Below are 18,080 nucleotides of genomic sequence, written 5' to 3'. Positions count from 1 at the left end.
CTTCTCATCCAGTTCATGCCAAACTATTAAGCTCCTGTCCCATCGACCTGCACCTGAACCACAGCCCTCTATACCCCGCTATCCATGTACCTATCCAAAGTTCTCTTAAATTTTGAAATCAATCCTGCATCCATCACTTTGTACCACACTGTCACTACCATCTGAATGAAGTTGTGCATCATGTTCATTCCCTTAAACATTTCACCTTTACCCTTAACCCATGACCTCTAGTTGTAGTTGGGCCCAACCTCAGTGGAAAAAACCTGCTTTCATTTACCCTGTCTATCTGTACCCCTCATAATTTTATATAGCTCTATCAAATCTCCCCTTAGTCTTCTACATTCTAGGGAATAAAGTTCTAATGTATTCAATTTTTCCCTATAACTCAGGTCCTCAAGTCCCAGCCATGTGCACTCTTTCAACCATATTGACATCTTGCCTATAGGTAGGTGACCCAAACTGGACACAATAATCCAAATTAGGCCTCACCAACGTCTTATAGAACTTCAACATAGTAAACAAACTCCTGTACGCAATAACTTGATTTATGAAGGCCAAAGTGCCAAAAGCTTTCTTATAACCATATCTACCTCAGATGACACTTTCAAAGAATTATGGATCTATATTGCCACATCCCTCAGTTTTACTGTGGTCTTAAATGCCCTACCTCTCACCATGTAAGACCTAGCCTAGTTGGCCCTCCCAAGGAGCAAAACCTCACATTTGTCTGTATTGAATTCCATTTGCCATTTTTCAGCCCATTTTCCAGCTAGTCTAGATCCTGCTGCAAGCCTTGATAGCTGTCCACTACACCCCCAAATTTGGTGTCATCCGTAAATTTGCTGATCCAGTTTGCTACATTATCATCTAGATTGTTGGTACTGATGACAAACAACAATGGAAGCAACATTGATCCCTGTAGCACACCACTAGTCATAGGCCTCTAATCCAATTTACTCCCTCATCTTGAATGCCAAGCAACTGAACCTTCTTGATCAACCTCCCATGTGGGACCTTGTCAAAGGCTTTACTAAAGTCCATGTAGACAACATTCACTGCCTTGTCTTCATCAGCTTTCTCAACTATCTGTTCTGGCACTCTGGTTCCTACTCCCTATAACTCTAGTTTAACCCCCCCCCCCCCGGGGGAGCATTAACAAACCTTCGTGCAAGGTTATTAGACCCCATCCAGTTTGAGTACAAACCATCCCTTCTATACAGCTCCTCCCTTCCCTAGAAGAGAGCCTAATAATCCAAAAATATGAAGCCCTCCCTCCTGCACCAGCTCCTTAGCCATGTGTTAGACTATTTTCTTCCTATTTCTGGCCTCACTAGCACGTGGCACAGGTAGCAATCCTGACATCATCACCCTGGAGATCCTGTCCTTTAACTTGATTCCCTAATTCCCTGAACTCACTTTGCAGGACCTCGTCACCCCTCCTACCCATGTCATTGGTACCAAAGTGGACTGTGACCTCTGACCGCTCACCTTCCCACTAAAGAATGCTGTGAACTCAATCCGAGATGACCCTGACCCTGGCACCTGAGAGGCAACATACCATTTGGGAATCTCATTCTTGTCCACCGCACCTCCTTTCTGTTCCGCTAACCAATGAATCCCCTATCACTACAGCTTGCCTCTTCTCCCCCTCCTCCCCTCCTGAGCTGCAGAGCCAGATTCAGTGTCAGAGTCCTGACCACCTCTGTTAGGTCATCCATTCCCCCCCCCCAACAGAATCCAAAGCAATCTACCTGTTGTTGAGGGGAATGGCCACAGTGTACTCTGCATGGCGGCCTATCCCCTTTCCTCTTCCTGATGGTTACCTGTGTCCTGCACCTTGGGTATAAGTACCTCCCTGTATGTCATTCCTGTCTATTAGCCTATCAGCCTTCCGAATAATCCAAAATTCATCCAGTTCCAGCTCTACTTCCTTAACATGGTCCATTAGTAGCTACAGCTGCATGCACTTTTTGCAGGTGTTGTCATCAGGGACACTGGCCTGCCTTCCCACATCGTGCAAGGGGAGTGTTCCACTATCCTGCCTGGTATCCCACTGCTCTAAAAGTGCTATAAGAAAGAAAGAATAAATAACAAATAAAAAATTTGCCTACAGTCCTTGCCTCCAATTCCCAAAGCCTCAACTCCCTACCCTACCATTGGCCCACTCCACTTAAACCTAATTTCTTTTTATTGTGTCACGTGACCGGCAACAATGAATACAGAAATGAGTCAGGCTTTATAAACAAATAAACATTTATTAAACTCTGCTCAATATTAGTAAAAAGATAAACCAATGAAAACCTTAACTGGAAGTAAACTGCTATGTGGCCATTTAACAAACCGCCAAACTCAGTACTAGTTCTTAAAGCGGTAAATGCGAACACAGTCTTGAAGTGGTAAATTAGAACACAGTTCTTAGAATGGTAAATTTGAAAGTCAAAGAGATTTGTACAGTCAATTAGGAGAGACTTCCCTGAAGTAAAGAATTCCTCGAAGACGTGTCGTTACTGCTGATCCCAGCCGGAACCCGTCTTGTCTGCAGGATTCACGACGACGGAAATAAAATGGTTTAAAGGAACTGACCTTTTCCTCTGTAGAAAAGACGCTGCACAACGTTTTCTGCTTTAGCAGAGGTTATCTCATGCAGATCACTCTTTCTTGAATGAATTCAATAATGGTTGATCCTCTCCAATACCGCCAAACGACTCCTTCAGGTTCCCATCTTTACTCTCCAATACTACTGAAAAGGTACATCAAGAAATCTGGCACCTATTGGTGAAACTGCCGGCCCAACACTTCTGTACCTTACAATAGACAGTAAAACTCCGTTTTAAAATTAAACTGCGTCATAAGGCAAATACGCAGCAGAGCGGAGTATCTCACTGACAATTTAACTGAAAAACTTAACTGCGTCACATCAGGGGGTCTCCCTTTTATATACCTGTTGAGAACAGGTCATCATGTGACCTCACTGGCAGGAAAATTACATCATGTGTCCTCTGCAAGACCATTACATCATCCTCATAAGACAGTCACAAGATATCCATGAAGTATATGGCAGCAGGAGGAGAAGATGGCAGCGCACCGCATGTGCGCAGCTCTCCGGTGAAAAATGATGTGGTATCTGTTAAATAGGGGCCATGGACAATTTCTGATTTGATGGAGATAGACGTGAAAGCACAGAGGAACATCTGGAGAAATTTCTGAAACGCCCATCCGCTGCTGTCGTTATTGTGTGGTCGGGAATCTTTCGGAGGGTAGGCCTCAAAATCCCCGGCCTTGCCTGCTTTTGGCGACCGAGAAAGAGGTCGAATCGCTCGGACAGAGAGGGCGCTCTGTACTCGGTGTCAGAGAGCTGATCAGAGCTCGAAGTTTCCGGATGACTCAGAGTCGGATTGTGGTCGGCATGGCAGGGAGAGTTTTTCTTCCCTCTCCGGTCTGCGTGAGATGTGGGAGTTTTGAGAAACTTTGAACTTTACTGTGCTCACCGACTTCTTCATCAAGTTATGGTATTGTGCACTGTTGTAACTATATGTATAATTATGTGGTTTTGTCAGTTTTTCAGTCTTGGTTTGTCCTGTGTTTTTGTGATATCACACCGGAGGAAATAATGTATCATTTCTTAATGCATGCATTACTAAATGACAATAAAAGGGGACTATGTGTCTTCATAATCTAAAAAAAAGTAACAATTGGACCTTGCCAATAGTCTAATTATGTGCAATCCAATGCATTCTCGGGAACTGTGGTGCACAAAATGGGCCGACTGCTCTGCTTGCTTCTTTTAAGCTCACTCTCCTTCTACGCAATCCAAAATCTCCTCAAGAACTATGACTCACAAAGTGCCTTCTGTACCCTTTGATCCCTTTAATAATCAAGAACCTATCAGCCTCAGCCTTAAGTATACCTGGTGACTTGGCCTCCACAGCCATCTGTGGCAAAGAATTCCACCTTCTGGCTAAAGAAATTTCTCCTCATCTCTGTTCTAATGGGACATCCTCATATTCTGAGGCTGTGCACTCTGGTCCTCGACTCTCCCATTATTAGAATCATCCTCCCCATACCCACTCTTTCAATATTTATCAGGTTTTAATGAGATACCCCATCATTCTTTAAAATTCCGGTGAGTACAAAAACCCAAAGTCGTTAAGTGCTTCTCATACCTTAACCCTTTCATTCCTATGATTTTTCTCATAAACCTCCTTTGAACTCTCTCTAATGCCAACCTACCTTTCTTAGATTAGAGGCCTAAAACTGATCACAATGTTTTATATGTGGTCTGAGTAATGCGTTATAAAGCCTCAGCATTACGTTCTTCCTTACTCAACCTGCAAAATTAACCTTTAGGAAATCCTGCACTAGAACTGCCAAGTCCCTTGCACCTCTGATTTCAAACTTGCTCCCATTTAGAAAATAATCTATGCCTTTATTCCATCTGGAAAGTGCATGGCCACATACTTCTCAACACTGTATTCCATCTACGACTTCTTTGCCCTTTCTTCTCATCTGTCCAAGTCCTTCTGCAGCCTCCCTGCTTCCTCAAGACTACTTACCCCTCCAGATATCTTGGTATCATCCACAAAATTGGCCACACAGCCATCAATTCTATCATCTAAATCACTGATATATAACGTGAAAAGACATCCCAACACCAACCCCTGCAGAAGAACACAAGTTGCTGTTAGACAATGAGAAAAGGCCCCCTTTATTCCCACACTTTACCTTCTGTCAATCAGCCAATCTTATGTCCATGCTAGTATCTTTCCTGTAATACCATAGGCTCTTACCTTGCTTAGCAGGCTCATATGCGGCACCTTGTCAAAATCCAAGTCAACAACATTAATTGATTCTCCTTTATTTTTCCTGTCTGTTATTTCTTCAAAGAATTCCAACGGATTTGTCAGGCAAGCTTTCCCCTTCAGGAAACCATATGGCCAATTTTATCACATGCCTCTAAGTTCCCTAAAACATCACCCTTAATAATAGACTCTAACATCTTGCCAACCAGTGAAGTCAGGTTAACTGGTTAATTGCCTGTCTTTTGTTTACCTCCCTTCTTAAGAGTGGAGTGACGTTTGTGAAGACTTAAATCTGGTTTTCTTACTCAATAAAAGACTGCTGGATCTTTCAACTTGTGTTCTTATTGTGAAAGTTGGTACTTCTGTAATATTCACATTAGAGGATAAGTTTAATCTAATTTATTCACTGAGAAACTGAAGGCATGATTGTCCAAAGAGCCAAAATCCAGTGGAAAGTAAAGCCAAGTCAGGAGCAGTTAATCCAATCCTCCATCGTGTCTTTTCGGAACTGTGAAATTAAAATTGTCCTTACCATTTAACATAAAATTGTAAACAGCTCACACTGCTGTACTTTCATGGGCATGTCATCAATTTTAGCTATCTCCTTTATGAATCATGGGCTGTGTTTCACTTGATATGCAGGTTCTTTACTCAGCCTACACACAGAATCATTTTGTGTTAAAATACATAATGTCTGACCATAGCTTTTACTATTACAATATTTGATCAAATTTTCCCATCGAGTATCTTGTAAAGTGGCTCCCATAACTTTTAGAATTAAATATAAACAATTACAAAAGAAAGAGACCTGTATTTTTACAGCATTATTTCTGTCAACTTAAAGCATTCCAAAATGTCTTTGTACTTTTTTTGAAATATACTTATTGTGATAATAAAGACTGCACATAAACCAATGTGTGAACAAGCTCCCAACAATAGTTATGTGATGAAGATTAGATAATTTGGTTTCTTTGGAAATGTTGATTTTGAGGATTTATATTAGACAGCTGACTTGAGATAATTTCCCACATCTTTTTTAAAAATAGTGGCATAGGAACAGTTATATCTATCTGAGAAAGACTCTAACATCTCATTTGAGTGACAGTACTTCCAGCGGTGTAGTGCTACTTCAGCTTAGCACTGATATTTCAGTCCAGATTTTTGTGCTCAACTTATATGTATGTGATAAACCGAGAACCCTCTAGTTCAGAGGTGAGACAGAGTAACTAACGACATCTGTCTATAATCATACAGCAGTGCATTAAGCAGCTGGGGTAATTTTATTTTCATGGTTCCCTGCACAAAACTTGGAGGATTGGATTGGCTGCACCCCATCTGATATTTGTTACCAGAAAAGTTGGCAGAAAATAAAATCAGGCAGGGTGTAATATAGTTGGCTGACTCCATCCCCTCAGTTTCTCACTGAGTGTATTAGATTAAAGCTATGCCCTTCACAGAACAGATGCTTAGCCACCTTATTACAATTATCTCTGTGGAATAATAAATAGAGGGCTGTATGAACATGGCTGAGTTTTTTTAGATAGGTTTAATGTCTTGGTATTGTTTCATGTTACAGATACTGAGCCTTCTTTGAGTTCTTCCACCTGAGCTTTCAGTGGAAGGAGATTTATCCCAATAACATGTGCAAACATTATTGGTACTTGGGCACAGGAATGATATCTAACATTTATTGCAGCTGGCATGACGTATGTCCATAGTACATTAAACAATACTTAAATTATATTAAATTCTTCTAATGTTTTATAAATAAATGTCATTTAGAAAATACTACAGAGAGTCAACCACACAAATGCAGAAAATGCATCAATAAGCAGTTCCTTCTTTCCCCATCACATAAAATTGAAAGCTCTAATTCTGATTAAATCTGAATAAACCAAATGAGCTGGAAAGCTCTGGATAATTTAGAAAATAGAAGTACTTTGGTCTGCTATCTGGATGACCTATGTTCCATATGGTTTCATCCCAACAGTCATAAATTTCTAAGCATATGATTCTCCTTTTTAGCTGCACAATACCATATTTTACCAATTATCTAATATGTTTCTCATACTGTATATTTCTGCCTATAATGTTGATAATTTTAATTTATTTGAGTTAAATTATTTGTATTGGAAATAAAGCAACTGGATAGGACAAATAACTTCAGCTTATTATATATTTGGTTGATCTGATAGTGAGCTCTGAAGGCATTGATTCTTATCAGCATTAAAAGTAATCTTCCAGGATTATGCAATGTTTATTTTACCACATGAATGGGAAATTTTTACAATTGTCTTCACTATTGATCTTCAATGATAGGAAACTAATCTTAGTGTGTAGAAAATGATCATGAACTGGCTTAACTGATCACCAGATCAGTGATGAGAGGTGTCAGTGATAATAATGTAGTGAGTGAATGTGTAAATTCTTTCAGGAAGCCACTCCATTTTGAGATTCATTATTGTACCCATGACTACATAAACACATGACTGCTCACCATTCTCTAAGATCATAGGTGATCCTGCATTTCAAATCGATTTTGTTGCCTAATTCTCAATCATTTATTATATCTGAAAATCGTTTTACAGTCCTGCCCTCAATACCAGATGGACCACAGCTGAATTATTTTCTCCCCAAATAAAACTCCTAATGTATTTTCTTCTTCAGCCTACTGAAACAGCTCACTAGTCTTTCAATAAAATGTTTAGCTTTATTGCAATGTAAAGGTCAAGAATTTTTTTTGATGTAACTGAATAATTTGATGTTCCTTTTCCATTATAATTGGTATTCATATGTGCACTCAGCCTTGCATGATGACTGGGTACCCAAGGCTCTTGTCATTCACTGGAAGAGTTAGTTATATGTCGGATAGAAATCGATTGGCATGAGCTGTATTTTGACATGTGCAGTACAGACCTTCATTTGTGCCCAGTTTTGATCATGTTTCTTGATTGACACATTAATTTGCACCTTATTCTCTTTGTGAGAATAATCTGCCCTGTTGTGATTATTTTGCACTCATTCACCCAAAGCACACAGAGCAAATAGAGTCATTTCCATCCTCAGGGATCAGTCATTTAATGACTGCCTTATTATATTGGTCTGTACAGCCTGCACAGAAACCAGATTTGAACATCAGACATTAGTCCTGTTTATGCTTTGTTTTAAAAAAATCTTTAATTACAGTTTTATTGCAGGAAAGTTTTGTGCTTTATAGAACTGCATTTGAAAACTGTGATAGTTGGCAATATTTTCCCATGAGAAAGCTGAGATACTTTATACTTTATTAATGTTGCACAATATAGTGGCTGCTTTCCTGGTAATCCTGCTGGCCACCAGGATGATGGTGAGCAGAAAGAGAAGATTTTACCATGGAGTCCAGCGGGGTGGGGAAGAAGGGCTGTGAGTAGGAGGGTACAATCCCTGTAAAGTCATATCTCCAAGTGTCTAAGAAGCAATGTAGACGTGGGCATGAATTTCCTAGCTCCCAGATCGATCCAAATGGGTGTATAGCATGCCACAGGTATGGAGTCCATTGCTGCATTTTGTTTTTGTTATTCCTCTCCACACCTTGTGGCATATTGGATGGCAACCTTGCCGTTTCTTTAGCATTTAGTTTGTTTTTATATGAGGTTGAGTTGCTAGCTCAATGCTCAACCCAGCACAAATGCATGCAACGAGCCAGCCGGATTCAAACCCGGGACCATTCGCCTCCAAGACTGGTGTGGATGTCACTACGCCACCAGCTGATTGCTACATGTTGGGCTTCTTTAATGACTTTCTACCTGATAGGGGAATTTGCCACATTTTCCTTGAATAAAGATCTGCTACTATCTGGGAGCAGAGATATGCCAAATTATTGGATTTCCAAACATCCAGAGAATGATAGATTGCATTTATAATGCAAAAGGCTCTGCATAATAATCCTGTCATTTTCAGGAAATATGTATCATTTCTTGGATTTCACCGAAAGTTCTTCATCAGTAATGCCTGACAATCTGTATGATTCATTCACCCTGAGCTACTCAGCCTGACCTGTCACAATGTACCAATGGATGTACTTTCTGGGAGTACTGACTATCCTTTCACTCTAGCAGAGGATTCAGCAGATGCAGCTAAATCCAATTACAATCCAAGATACTAGGTGCATCATGGCAACAATAACTAAAGTCCTCAAAAGTGGATTTGTTGCCCGAACACTTGTGGAATGTTCCATAATGTGCCTAAAGAGGGACTCCCACTTGTTTTCATCTGCCGTATTCTGTACAGTTTTACTGTACAGGCGCTTGCCAACAAGAGGCAGTGGAAGAGGAAATGGACGTGGAAGAGCAACGTAACTGGCAACAAAAAAATGCCTTTTAGATGTGCAGTTCACGGTGTGATTGTTCACCTTCCAGTACAGCTGAGGATCCCACTGCATCATCTGAAGACTTGATAAAAGTCTGCATTCTCATGCAAATCCCTTTAACAGTAACTGGAGTTTACTGAAATTAAGCAAAGGTAACTACACAAGATGTAGACAAGTATCATCTCTAACAAGAGAAAATCCAACTATTTCCCCAAGACATTTGCCAGCATTTCCAATGGTCAGTGTGCAGTATCACCTGTAGAATGTTGGGATCACTCTGCTATCCCAGTGGGTGACACGTTAGCATAGCAGTTTGCGTAATTCTGATACATAAGAGCCAAAAGTGGGGGGAGTTGGGGGAGAGTGGAATTGCTGATCAGAGATAGTATCACAGCTTCAGAAAAGGTGGACGATGCGGGACTGTCTACTCAGTCAGAGTGGGTGGAAATCAGAACCATGAAGAGAACAATCATTCTATGGGTATCAACATCTCTGAAGATCTATCCTGGGCAAAACATATTGATGCAATTACAAGGAAAGCACAACGGAGGCTATGTTTCATTAGGAGTTTGAGAAGAATTGGTATGTCACCCAAGACATTCACAAATTTCTATACATGTACTGTGGAGAGCATTCCAACTGGTTGCATCATCATCTGGTATGGAGGGGACAGGACACTGCACAGGATCAGAAAAAGCTGCAGAAATTTGTAAACTCAGCCAGCTCCATCACTAGCCTCCCCAGCATCAGCGACTCCTTCAAAAGGCAATGCCTCAAAAAGGCGTCAACCATTATTAAGGACCCCATCACCCAGGACATAACCTCTTCTCAAGGAGGAGGTACAGGAGTCTGAAGCGACACGCTCAGTGTTTTAGGAGCAGCTTCTTTCCCTCCGTCGTCAGATTTCTGAGTGGATGATGAACCAATTAACACTACCTCAGAACTTTTAGCCCTGTCTTTTTGCACCACTTACTTAATTTAATTTTCTTTTTCTATGTATGTTTCACATTGTAATTTACAGTTTTTATTATTATGTATTTCAATGTACTTCTGCAAAACGACAAATTTCATGACATATGCCAGTGATTTTAAACCTGATTCTATTGGGAGTATTTCAAATTCCTCCATCCACCCCTGTTAGCCACTGGGCCACTGAGGAGCAAATAAGCAGGCAAATTTTGAAGAGTGCAAATATAAAATGGTTTTGTCATGGGTGACTTCAACTTCCCTAATATTGATTGACATCTCTTAGATTTCGATGGAGGAGAATTTAATACTAGGTAATAAACGTAATCAGGTGACAGATCTCTCAGTGGGTAAGCATTTTTTTAAGATTATGAGGACACTCAGTCCTCGTTTATTGTCATTTAGAACTGCATGCATTAAAAAATAATACAATGTTCCTCCAGAATGATATCACAAAAAAAAACAGGACAAACCAAGACTAAAACTGACAAAACAACATAATTATAACATATAGTTACAACATTGCAAAGCAACACCATAATTTGATAAAGTGCAGACCATGGGCACGGTTAAAAAAAGTCTCAAAGTTCCGATAGCAGGTATTATCTCACGCAGGCAGTAAAAGGGAGAAACTCTCCCTGCCATGAACCTCCAAGCGCCGACAACTTGCCAATGCATTGGAAGCACTCGACCGCTGCCGACTCTGAGTCCGTCCGAGAACTTCGGGCCTCTGACCAGCCCCTCCGATACAGCCTCTCCGAGCACCATCCTCTGCCGAGCACTTCGACCCTGCCCCAGCCGCCGAGCAACAAGCAAAACTGAGGACTCGGAGTCTTCTCCTCCGGAGATTCCAGACCACACAGTAGCAGCAGCAGCGAAGCAGGCATTTCAGAAGTTTCTCCAGATGGTCCTCCATGCTCTCACGTCCGTCTCCATCAAATTAGGATTGTGCACGGCACCTTACTTGACAAATGACAGACATCACCACTGGAGTGGCTGCTGCGAGCTGCATCGCGCTGCCATCTTCTCCTCCCGCATTTTGGAGATAGTGACCACAACTCCCTGATATTCAGCATAGACGTGGACAAAGATAAGAACAAATGATATGGGAATATTTTTAATTGGAGCAGGACTAATAACCATTGCATAAAGCAGGAACATGGAGGCATAAATTGAGAACAGATTGTCTTAGGGGAATGCACGGCAGAAATGTAGAGGTTGGTTAGGAGCCACTTGCATGGGGCTGTGGATAGGTTTGTCTCATTGAGACAGGGAAAAGGTGGAAGGGTAAGGAACAATGGTCGTTAAGAGAGGTGGTGCATTTAATCAAGAGGAAGCCCATTTGGGAAGAAAAATCAAGTGGGGCTCTTAAGAACTATAAAGTAGCCAGGAAGGAGCTTAAGAAAGGACTTCGAAGAGCTCGAAGGGGACAGGAGAAGGCCTTGATGAGTAGGATTAAGGAAAATTCAATTTTGTTCTGTTCATACATGAAGAACAGGAGTCTGGAGGCTAACCAGGGTGATGATAGGGGAAGCATGCCTAGAGGTGAAGGAGATAGGGAAGTCCTTAATGAAGTCTTTGCTTCATTGTTCATCAGGGAGAGGGACTTCAACAAAAGTAAAGTCAACATACAACAGGATGATCTGCTGGAGCATGTTAAGGTTAAGAAACAGCTGGTGTTGGAGCTTCTAAAAAACAATAGGAAGATAAAGCCCCCTGGGATAAATGGGTCATACCACAGGTTACAATGAGAAGCCAGGGAAGAGATTACTGCAGCACTGACAATGATCTTTGCATCCTCCTTGGCCACAAATTGTACTAGAGGATTGTAAGTGTTACTCCATTGTTCAAGAACAGTAATAGGGATAATCCTGGGGACTTCAGAGCAGTGAATCTTGGCTCAGTGGTGGCCAAGATATTGGAGAAGATTCTTAGGGACAGAGTTTATGAGCATTTGGAGAAGTATTGCCTTATTAGGGATAGTCAGCATGACATTGTGAGGGGCAGGTGATGCCTTGCAAGCCTAATTGAGTCTTTTAATGAAATGGCAAAACTAATTGATGGAGGTGGAGCAAGAGATATGGAGGATATTGATTTTAGTAAGGTGTTTGACAAGGCTCCCCATGGAAGGCTCATCCAGAAAGTCATGGGGCAAGGGATCCATAGAAACTTGGCTGCAAGGATTTGGAATTGGCTTGCCCACAGAAAGCAGAGAATGGTAGTAGATGGAGCATATTCTACCTTAAGGTTGGTGACTAGTGGTGTATTGGGACCCCCGCTCTGTGTGGTTTTTATAAACGACTTGGATGGGGATGTAGAGGTGTGGGTTAGTAAGCTTGCAGATGACATGAAGGTAACAACAGGATATAGACGGGATGCAAAATTGGGTGAGGAGTGATCCTACAAAGTTGCCGTGCAAGTTCGTAGGGTGATGAAGATGGTATATAGTGTGCTGGCCTTCATTAGTTGGCAAATTATTTATTTGTATGGGTTATTTATAGGAAGGCTGTGAAAGCTTTAGAGAGGGTGTAGAGGAGATTTACCAGAATGCTGCCCAGATTAGAGAACATGTCTTAACAGGTTGAGTGAGCCAGTGCTTTTCCTCTTTGGAGCAACGGAGAATGAGAGGCAGCTTAATAGAGGTGTACACATTTTTGAGAGGCATACATAGAGTGACAACCAGCACCTTTTGTTCCTAGGGTGGCAATGGCCACTACCAGAGGACATCTCTTTAGCATGAGTGGAGGGAAATTTATGAGGGATATCAGAGGTAGGTTTTTCACACTGAGGGCGATGGGTGCCTGGATTGCACAGCTGGGGGTAGTGGTACTTGCTGATACAATAAGGACAATTAAAAGACTCTTAAATAGGCACATGCATGTAAATAAAATGCAGGATTATGGGTTGTGTAGGAAGAATATCTCACATACTGTAGGTCATGGAGGAGGTTTATATAGATTGGGAAAATATCATGGGCTGAAGGGCCCAGACTGTGCTGTACTGTTCTAGGTCCCATGTTCTGTCAATCAGAATTGCCAATTGTTCCTTTACATCTATATACTGAAATGGTTCAGTGCACTGGACTGATCCAGAAATGGATTATTTAATACATAGCTTTGTAAAAATCTCCTATTTATAACATGGAAGAAACAACCAAGCAAAGTATTGTAAGTATTATTAATTTTGTTGCAGTCATCATATTTCCATAAAAGAACCAAAGCATACCTTTTTTTAAACTCACGGTTTCAAACTTTTATGGATTAAAATTGTAAAATATGGGAACAAGGAAATAAGTGAAAATATTTGACTGCCTGTCTTTCTCCAAAGAGCAATATTGGATTTCTGATTGCCACGGAATGCCAGAAACATTAAGGATTAGAAGTATACGGCTGTACTCATATATCACGGATACTCACTGTCAATATTGCCTTGTTACCACCTTGGTAATGCACCTGATGTCAGGCATTAACTCCATTAATAATGAAGAAGGTTTTAAGTACAACAAACAATTCAATCCATAAGCATGCATCTGCCTAGCTTGAATTGTTGGCTTTGACACTAAATTTAGTTTTTATAGTGTTTGCATTTTATTGCAGTTCACGGGCAAATGTTATTTCAACAAAGAATAGCTTTAAGCTTTGTGAGACATTTTAAGCTCATGATCATTATTGCAGTTTAGAAAGAAATGTATGTATGTCATGTCAAAGAATGTTGCAATCACTGGAGTGCATTTTAAGCATAGTTAAAGGAGTGGAGAAAGAACAATGCCCTACTTACCCAGTGGAAGCTTCCACAAACAACAATATGATAACCACTGGATATTGATTGAGGAATTAATCTGAGCAAATATGCTCACGATCTGGATGTTTCTCACAGTGCAGTTTAAATCTATGCATGCACAAGGCTGGTGCTCAACAACTATGCAGGTAGGAATCACGGGAAAAGTTGTCTTCCTCTTCTTACAGAAGCAAGTTCAGCCAAGATCTATATATCATGCTTTAGGCATTCAATAAAATACTGTATTATTCTAGTTGAACTTACATTTTCATTTTCTTCCTCTTTTTATTTTTATGCAGAAGATAGGTCCTCCTCCAGTATGGCCACACAACCATACTCACCGTCCAGTAAGATGGAATGGATAATTCCATTGGTGGTTGTCTCCGCATTGACATTTGTCTGCTTAATTCTTCTTGTGGGTGTGCTAGTTTACTGGAGGTAAGATTTCGAGCTGCTTCTCTTGCAGTTTCCCGGTCAACAATCTTTCACCAGAACTGGAAAAATGAGAAAGCAAGTGTGTTTTAAATTGCACAGGTAGGGGAGGGCGGAGAGCTCTGCTATTCATCTCAAATTACTAGGATTTTTCATTTCAACACGTTTCAATTATGACTAGTAAGCCTTCACCACCCTCCCTTATATACCACCAACAGAATTTAGGTCATTCTAGTTTCCATCCTATCATAGGCATTCCCCTTGATCTCTCCCTTCTCTGCAATTAAAATACACTCAGTTTGTCACTTTCCCAGTTCTGTCTGATTACTTCTCTGTAGGTAGTGCCTAATCTGCTGAGTACCTCTGGGAAATTTCTGCTCTTATGAAATGTAAGGTGACAATTTTTGATTATCTGTTCTATGACAATGAAATATAGTAAAAAAGATTTTTTCTATTAATTTTTATCTCCCTTAATGTTCTTTAGTTTACTTTGCTACATTAAGTGTAATTCTGTGTGGTTGGTATTTTAGTTCAACAAGAAAAGCAGGTTCTATTGGAATTTCAGTCAGATACATTAACCTAGAATCTGCAACATTTAGTACCCCATGTTTTATGTGTATTCCTCCTGGCTTCTATCTCATGAACCAGACTAAGGTATCATTCAGACCCTCTTTCCTCCATGGCAGCCATCATGTGAGTTGCTCAGTTCTGTGTGCCATCGGGAATGTGGCTGACAATGGTGATAGCTTTTGTTCTTTGTTCTTAGTGAGGTGTTGACAGTTGAGCTAAATTGATTGTGGTCTCATTTTAGCTTATTTCTGGAATTAAAATATTCAAATGCAGTTTTCAATGCATTTTTAACCAATTTCAGAATTTCTGAAAAGCTTCAATGTGTTTTTCATGTGAAATGCAATGGCAGTTTGGTCCAGATTAAAAGAAAGGTTGAAATCCAATTTCTAGATTATTAATTTCAAATATTAAAATTATCTTGTCATAGATGTTAACTACTATGAGTAATCAATTATTTTGTTTGGAAAATACTATTTTTTTTGGTGGACATCTCTCTGCAAGTTAATTCTACCGCTTCTATTCTGACCATTAGTTAACAGAAATCTTGCATTTGGATCAGAAGATTATGGGTTGAAGTTTAGCTGTGTGACTCAAGCACATAATCTATGCTGACACTTTAGTACACAGCTTGAGGAGGTACTGCCTTTTAACAAGACAGTAAATTGAGGCAGTGTTTCCATGATCTTATGTGCTTTTCCAACATTAGTAACAACTTCTGTGATGAAACCATCATTTGCTGAAGATAATCATTTAACACATTAGATTATGAGGACACTCAGTCCTCGTTTATTATCATTTAGAAATGCATGCATTAAAAAATACTACAACGTTCCTCCAGAATGATATCACAAGAAAACACAAGACAAACCAAGACTAAAACTGACAAAACCACATAATTATAACACATAGTTACAACAGTGCAAAGCAATACCAAAATTTGATAAAAAGCGGACCATGGGCACAGTAAAAAAAAGTTTCACAGTCCCGATAGACTCATCATCTCATGCAGGCAGCAGGAGGGAGAAACTCCCCCTGCCATGAACCTCCAAGTGCCGCCAACTTGCCAATTCCGCACCATTGGAAGCACCCGACCGCAGCAGACTCTGAGTCCGTCCGAAAACTTCGAGCCTCTGACCAGCCCTTCCAACACAGCCTCTCTGCCAAGCGCTTTGACCCCGCCCCGGCCACCGAGCAACAAGCAAAGCCGAGGACTCGGGGACTTCTCCGGAGATTCTGGATCACACAGTAGCAGCAGCAGCGAAGCAGGCATTTCAGAAGTTTCACCACATGTCCCTCCGTGCTCTCACATCCGTCTCCATCAAATCAGGATTGTGCACGGCACCCTACTTGACAAATAACAGACATCACCACCAGAGTGGCTGTTGCGAGCTGCGTCACGCCGCCATCTTCTCCTCTCTCCTCTTCCTCCCATGAGAAAGGTCTGGAGTTTTGGATAGGAGTTGTCATGCATTGCTTGAAGCTTAGTTTCAGTGCATTCCTTGACTGCAACCTCCGCAAGTCCACAGCTCCTTTTAATGGATCACTACTAATAAGGGTGTGGTGTTACATGTACAGATCATTAACTCAAATAAAGCAAGAGGAAAGCTAGCTGTAAATTTGTACTCTGTCCAAAAGAAACTATTCACGTAGGTTGGTTGTAGAAAAGTCACCTGAAGAAATTGTTAATTGTGATGGGGCTGAAGGGCTTTCTGTTATTTGGGTGTTAGTTCCTGAGAAAAATTGCCACAATTTAGTGTACAATAGGATTGATAAAAGTTGAATAATTGATATATAAGAAGCCAGTTATTAAAGAAAAATCAAGAGAGTAATGTTTTAAAGCAGGGGTTCCCAAGCTTTTTTATGCCATGGACCCCTACCGTTAACTGAGGAGTCTGTGGACCCAAGGCTGGGAACATCTGTTTTAAAGACCTTCAGATGAATTTGGCCACCTTTAGCCAAAGACTTGGGACATTTCATAGTTGCCTTCTTTCCTTTGACTTCAAATTGTCTTCTAGTTTTAATTTTCTTGCTGTTTATGTCATTGTGGTTTTATTTATTGCACTGTCAAAGTCAGTGTAGTTATTAAAATATTCCAGTATTCAACATAAATTTTTATTAAGTTTACTAAGTTCTGTATTGATGCTTGATGAACGACCTCAAAATGTCTATATCTTTAACATTATACGAACCTATTGTAAACTAGACAAGGTATGCAAAATAGTTTCTTAATTACCTTCAGTTCTGCAGAAGAAATCCTGTCCTCACAATATGGACATTACATGGGTAGTTTTTAAGACGTCAACAATCAGGTAAATAAGTCCATTTCAATAATTCTTCAATTTTAATTAGATAGAAAATTATAAAAATCCTTTTGTTTTGTTCTAGATGTTTAAATCATATTCTGGCTGATATGTTGCTGTTATAGAATTTCCCTTGGAGCTACCTATTCAAAGGTCGTAGTCCACTAACTAAAGTAGTCTGCTGGTCCAGTTCTGAGCTGCATCAGGATTCTACGTAAAAATGTCTGGTAATAATTGATGTGGAGATGGTGCCTTTCTGAGAAGATAATCCAAAATGTCTTTAGTGTGTCCAGATTCTCTTACTAGGCACAGTCTAAATTTATTGGCACACTATATTCATGTATCAATATATTTATTGTGGAATTTTACCATTTTTGCATCCATCTACATTTGCAAAGCTTTTCATTGATCATATTAAAAGGCTGGTTGAAACATTTCTATTTTCTACATAAAACTGAAGAATCATTACAAAATATCTTTCTTCAGTTTGTAAATTTGTAACTTTATTGATAGGTAATGAATAAATATTTGATATTTTATCTTTAACAGATGCCAGCTTTTTTTTTGTTCTTGTCAGCACCTTTTGTCATACAATTGGTTTAATCAGTACAGTTTGATGTATTGATTATGTCATGTATGAAAGTATTAAATGCTATATTTATAACCTCTAAAATAGTTAATATCTGGGCATCATACAGAATAACTCCTGCTATTTCTAGCACCTGGTTCAAGAACAGCTTTTTTACAAATCATTTTGATAGCAGTAACTAACAATTCATTAAAATACTGCCAATTTGCCATAAGACATAAAATAGGTCTAGTTTCCTATTTGCATAATCTGCTGGTATAATAATTCATTCAAGGAGACATTGAAGAGCTAAAATACAA

At 40.0% G+C, this 18,080-nt stretch overlaps 1 protein-coding gene and 1 long non-coding RNA gene across 4 annotated transcripts in view; one reads left to right on the top strand and one right to left on the bottom strand.

Moving 5' to 3' along the window:
* The window catches only part of LOC134356821 (receptor-type tyrosine-protein phosphatase gamma-like), a 699,039-nt gene that overhangs the window by 574,560 nt on the left and 106,399 nt on the right, over window positions 1-18,080 (top strand). The window contains exon 13 of the mRNA XM_063067988.1: window positions 14,190-14,328. Within this exon, the coding sequence (XP_062924058.1) occupies window positions 14,190-14,328 (139 nt within the window). The remainder of the gene's footprint in view (window positions 1-14,189; window positions 14,329-18,080) is intronic.
* Window positions 1,839-17,624, bottom strand: LOC134356822 (uncharacterized). Of its 3 annotated transcripts, none has more exons than XR_010020438.1 (3): window positions 17,126-17,624; window positions 14,155-14,384; window positions 1,839-2,740 (listed from the first exon to the last, which is right to left on the bottom strand). It is a non-coding gene; the product is annotated as an uncharacterized LOC134356822 (long non-coding RNA). The 3 variants fall into 3 exon arrangements; XR_010020439.1 differs by lacking the exon at window positions 17,126-17,624 and adding an exon at window positions 15,846-16,405; XR_010020440.1 differs by lacking the exons at window positions 1,839-2,740; window positions 17,126-17,624 and adding exons at window positions 10,422-11,175; window positions 15,846-16,405.

Source organism: Mobula hypostoma, chromosome 15 (assembly GCF_963921235.1).
Source record: "Mobula hypostoma chromosome 15, sMobHyp1.1, whole genome shotgun sequence".
In the NCBI taxonomy this organism is placed as follows: domain Eukaryota; kingdom Metazoa; phylum Chordata; class Chondrichthyes; order Myliobatiformes; family Myliobatidae; genus Mobula; species Mobula hypostoma.
Note: the sequence above shows the minus strand (reverse complement) of the source record. Positions and strands in the feature narration are given on the sequence as shown.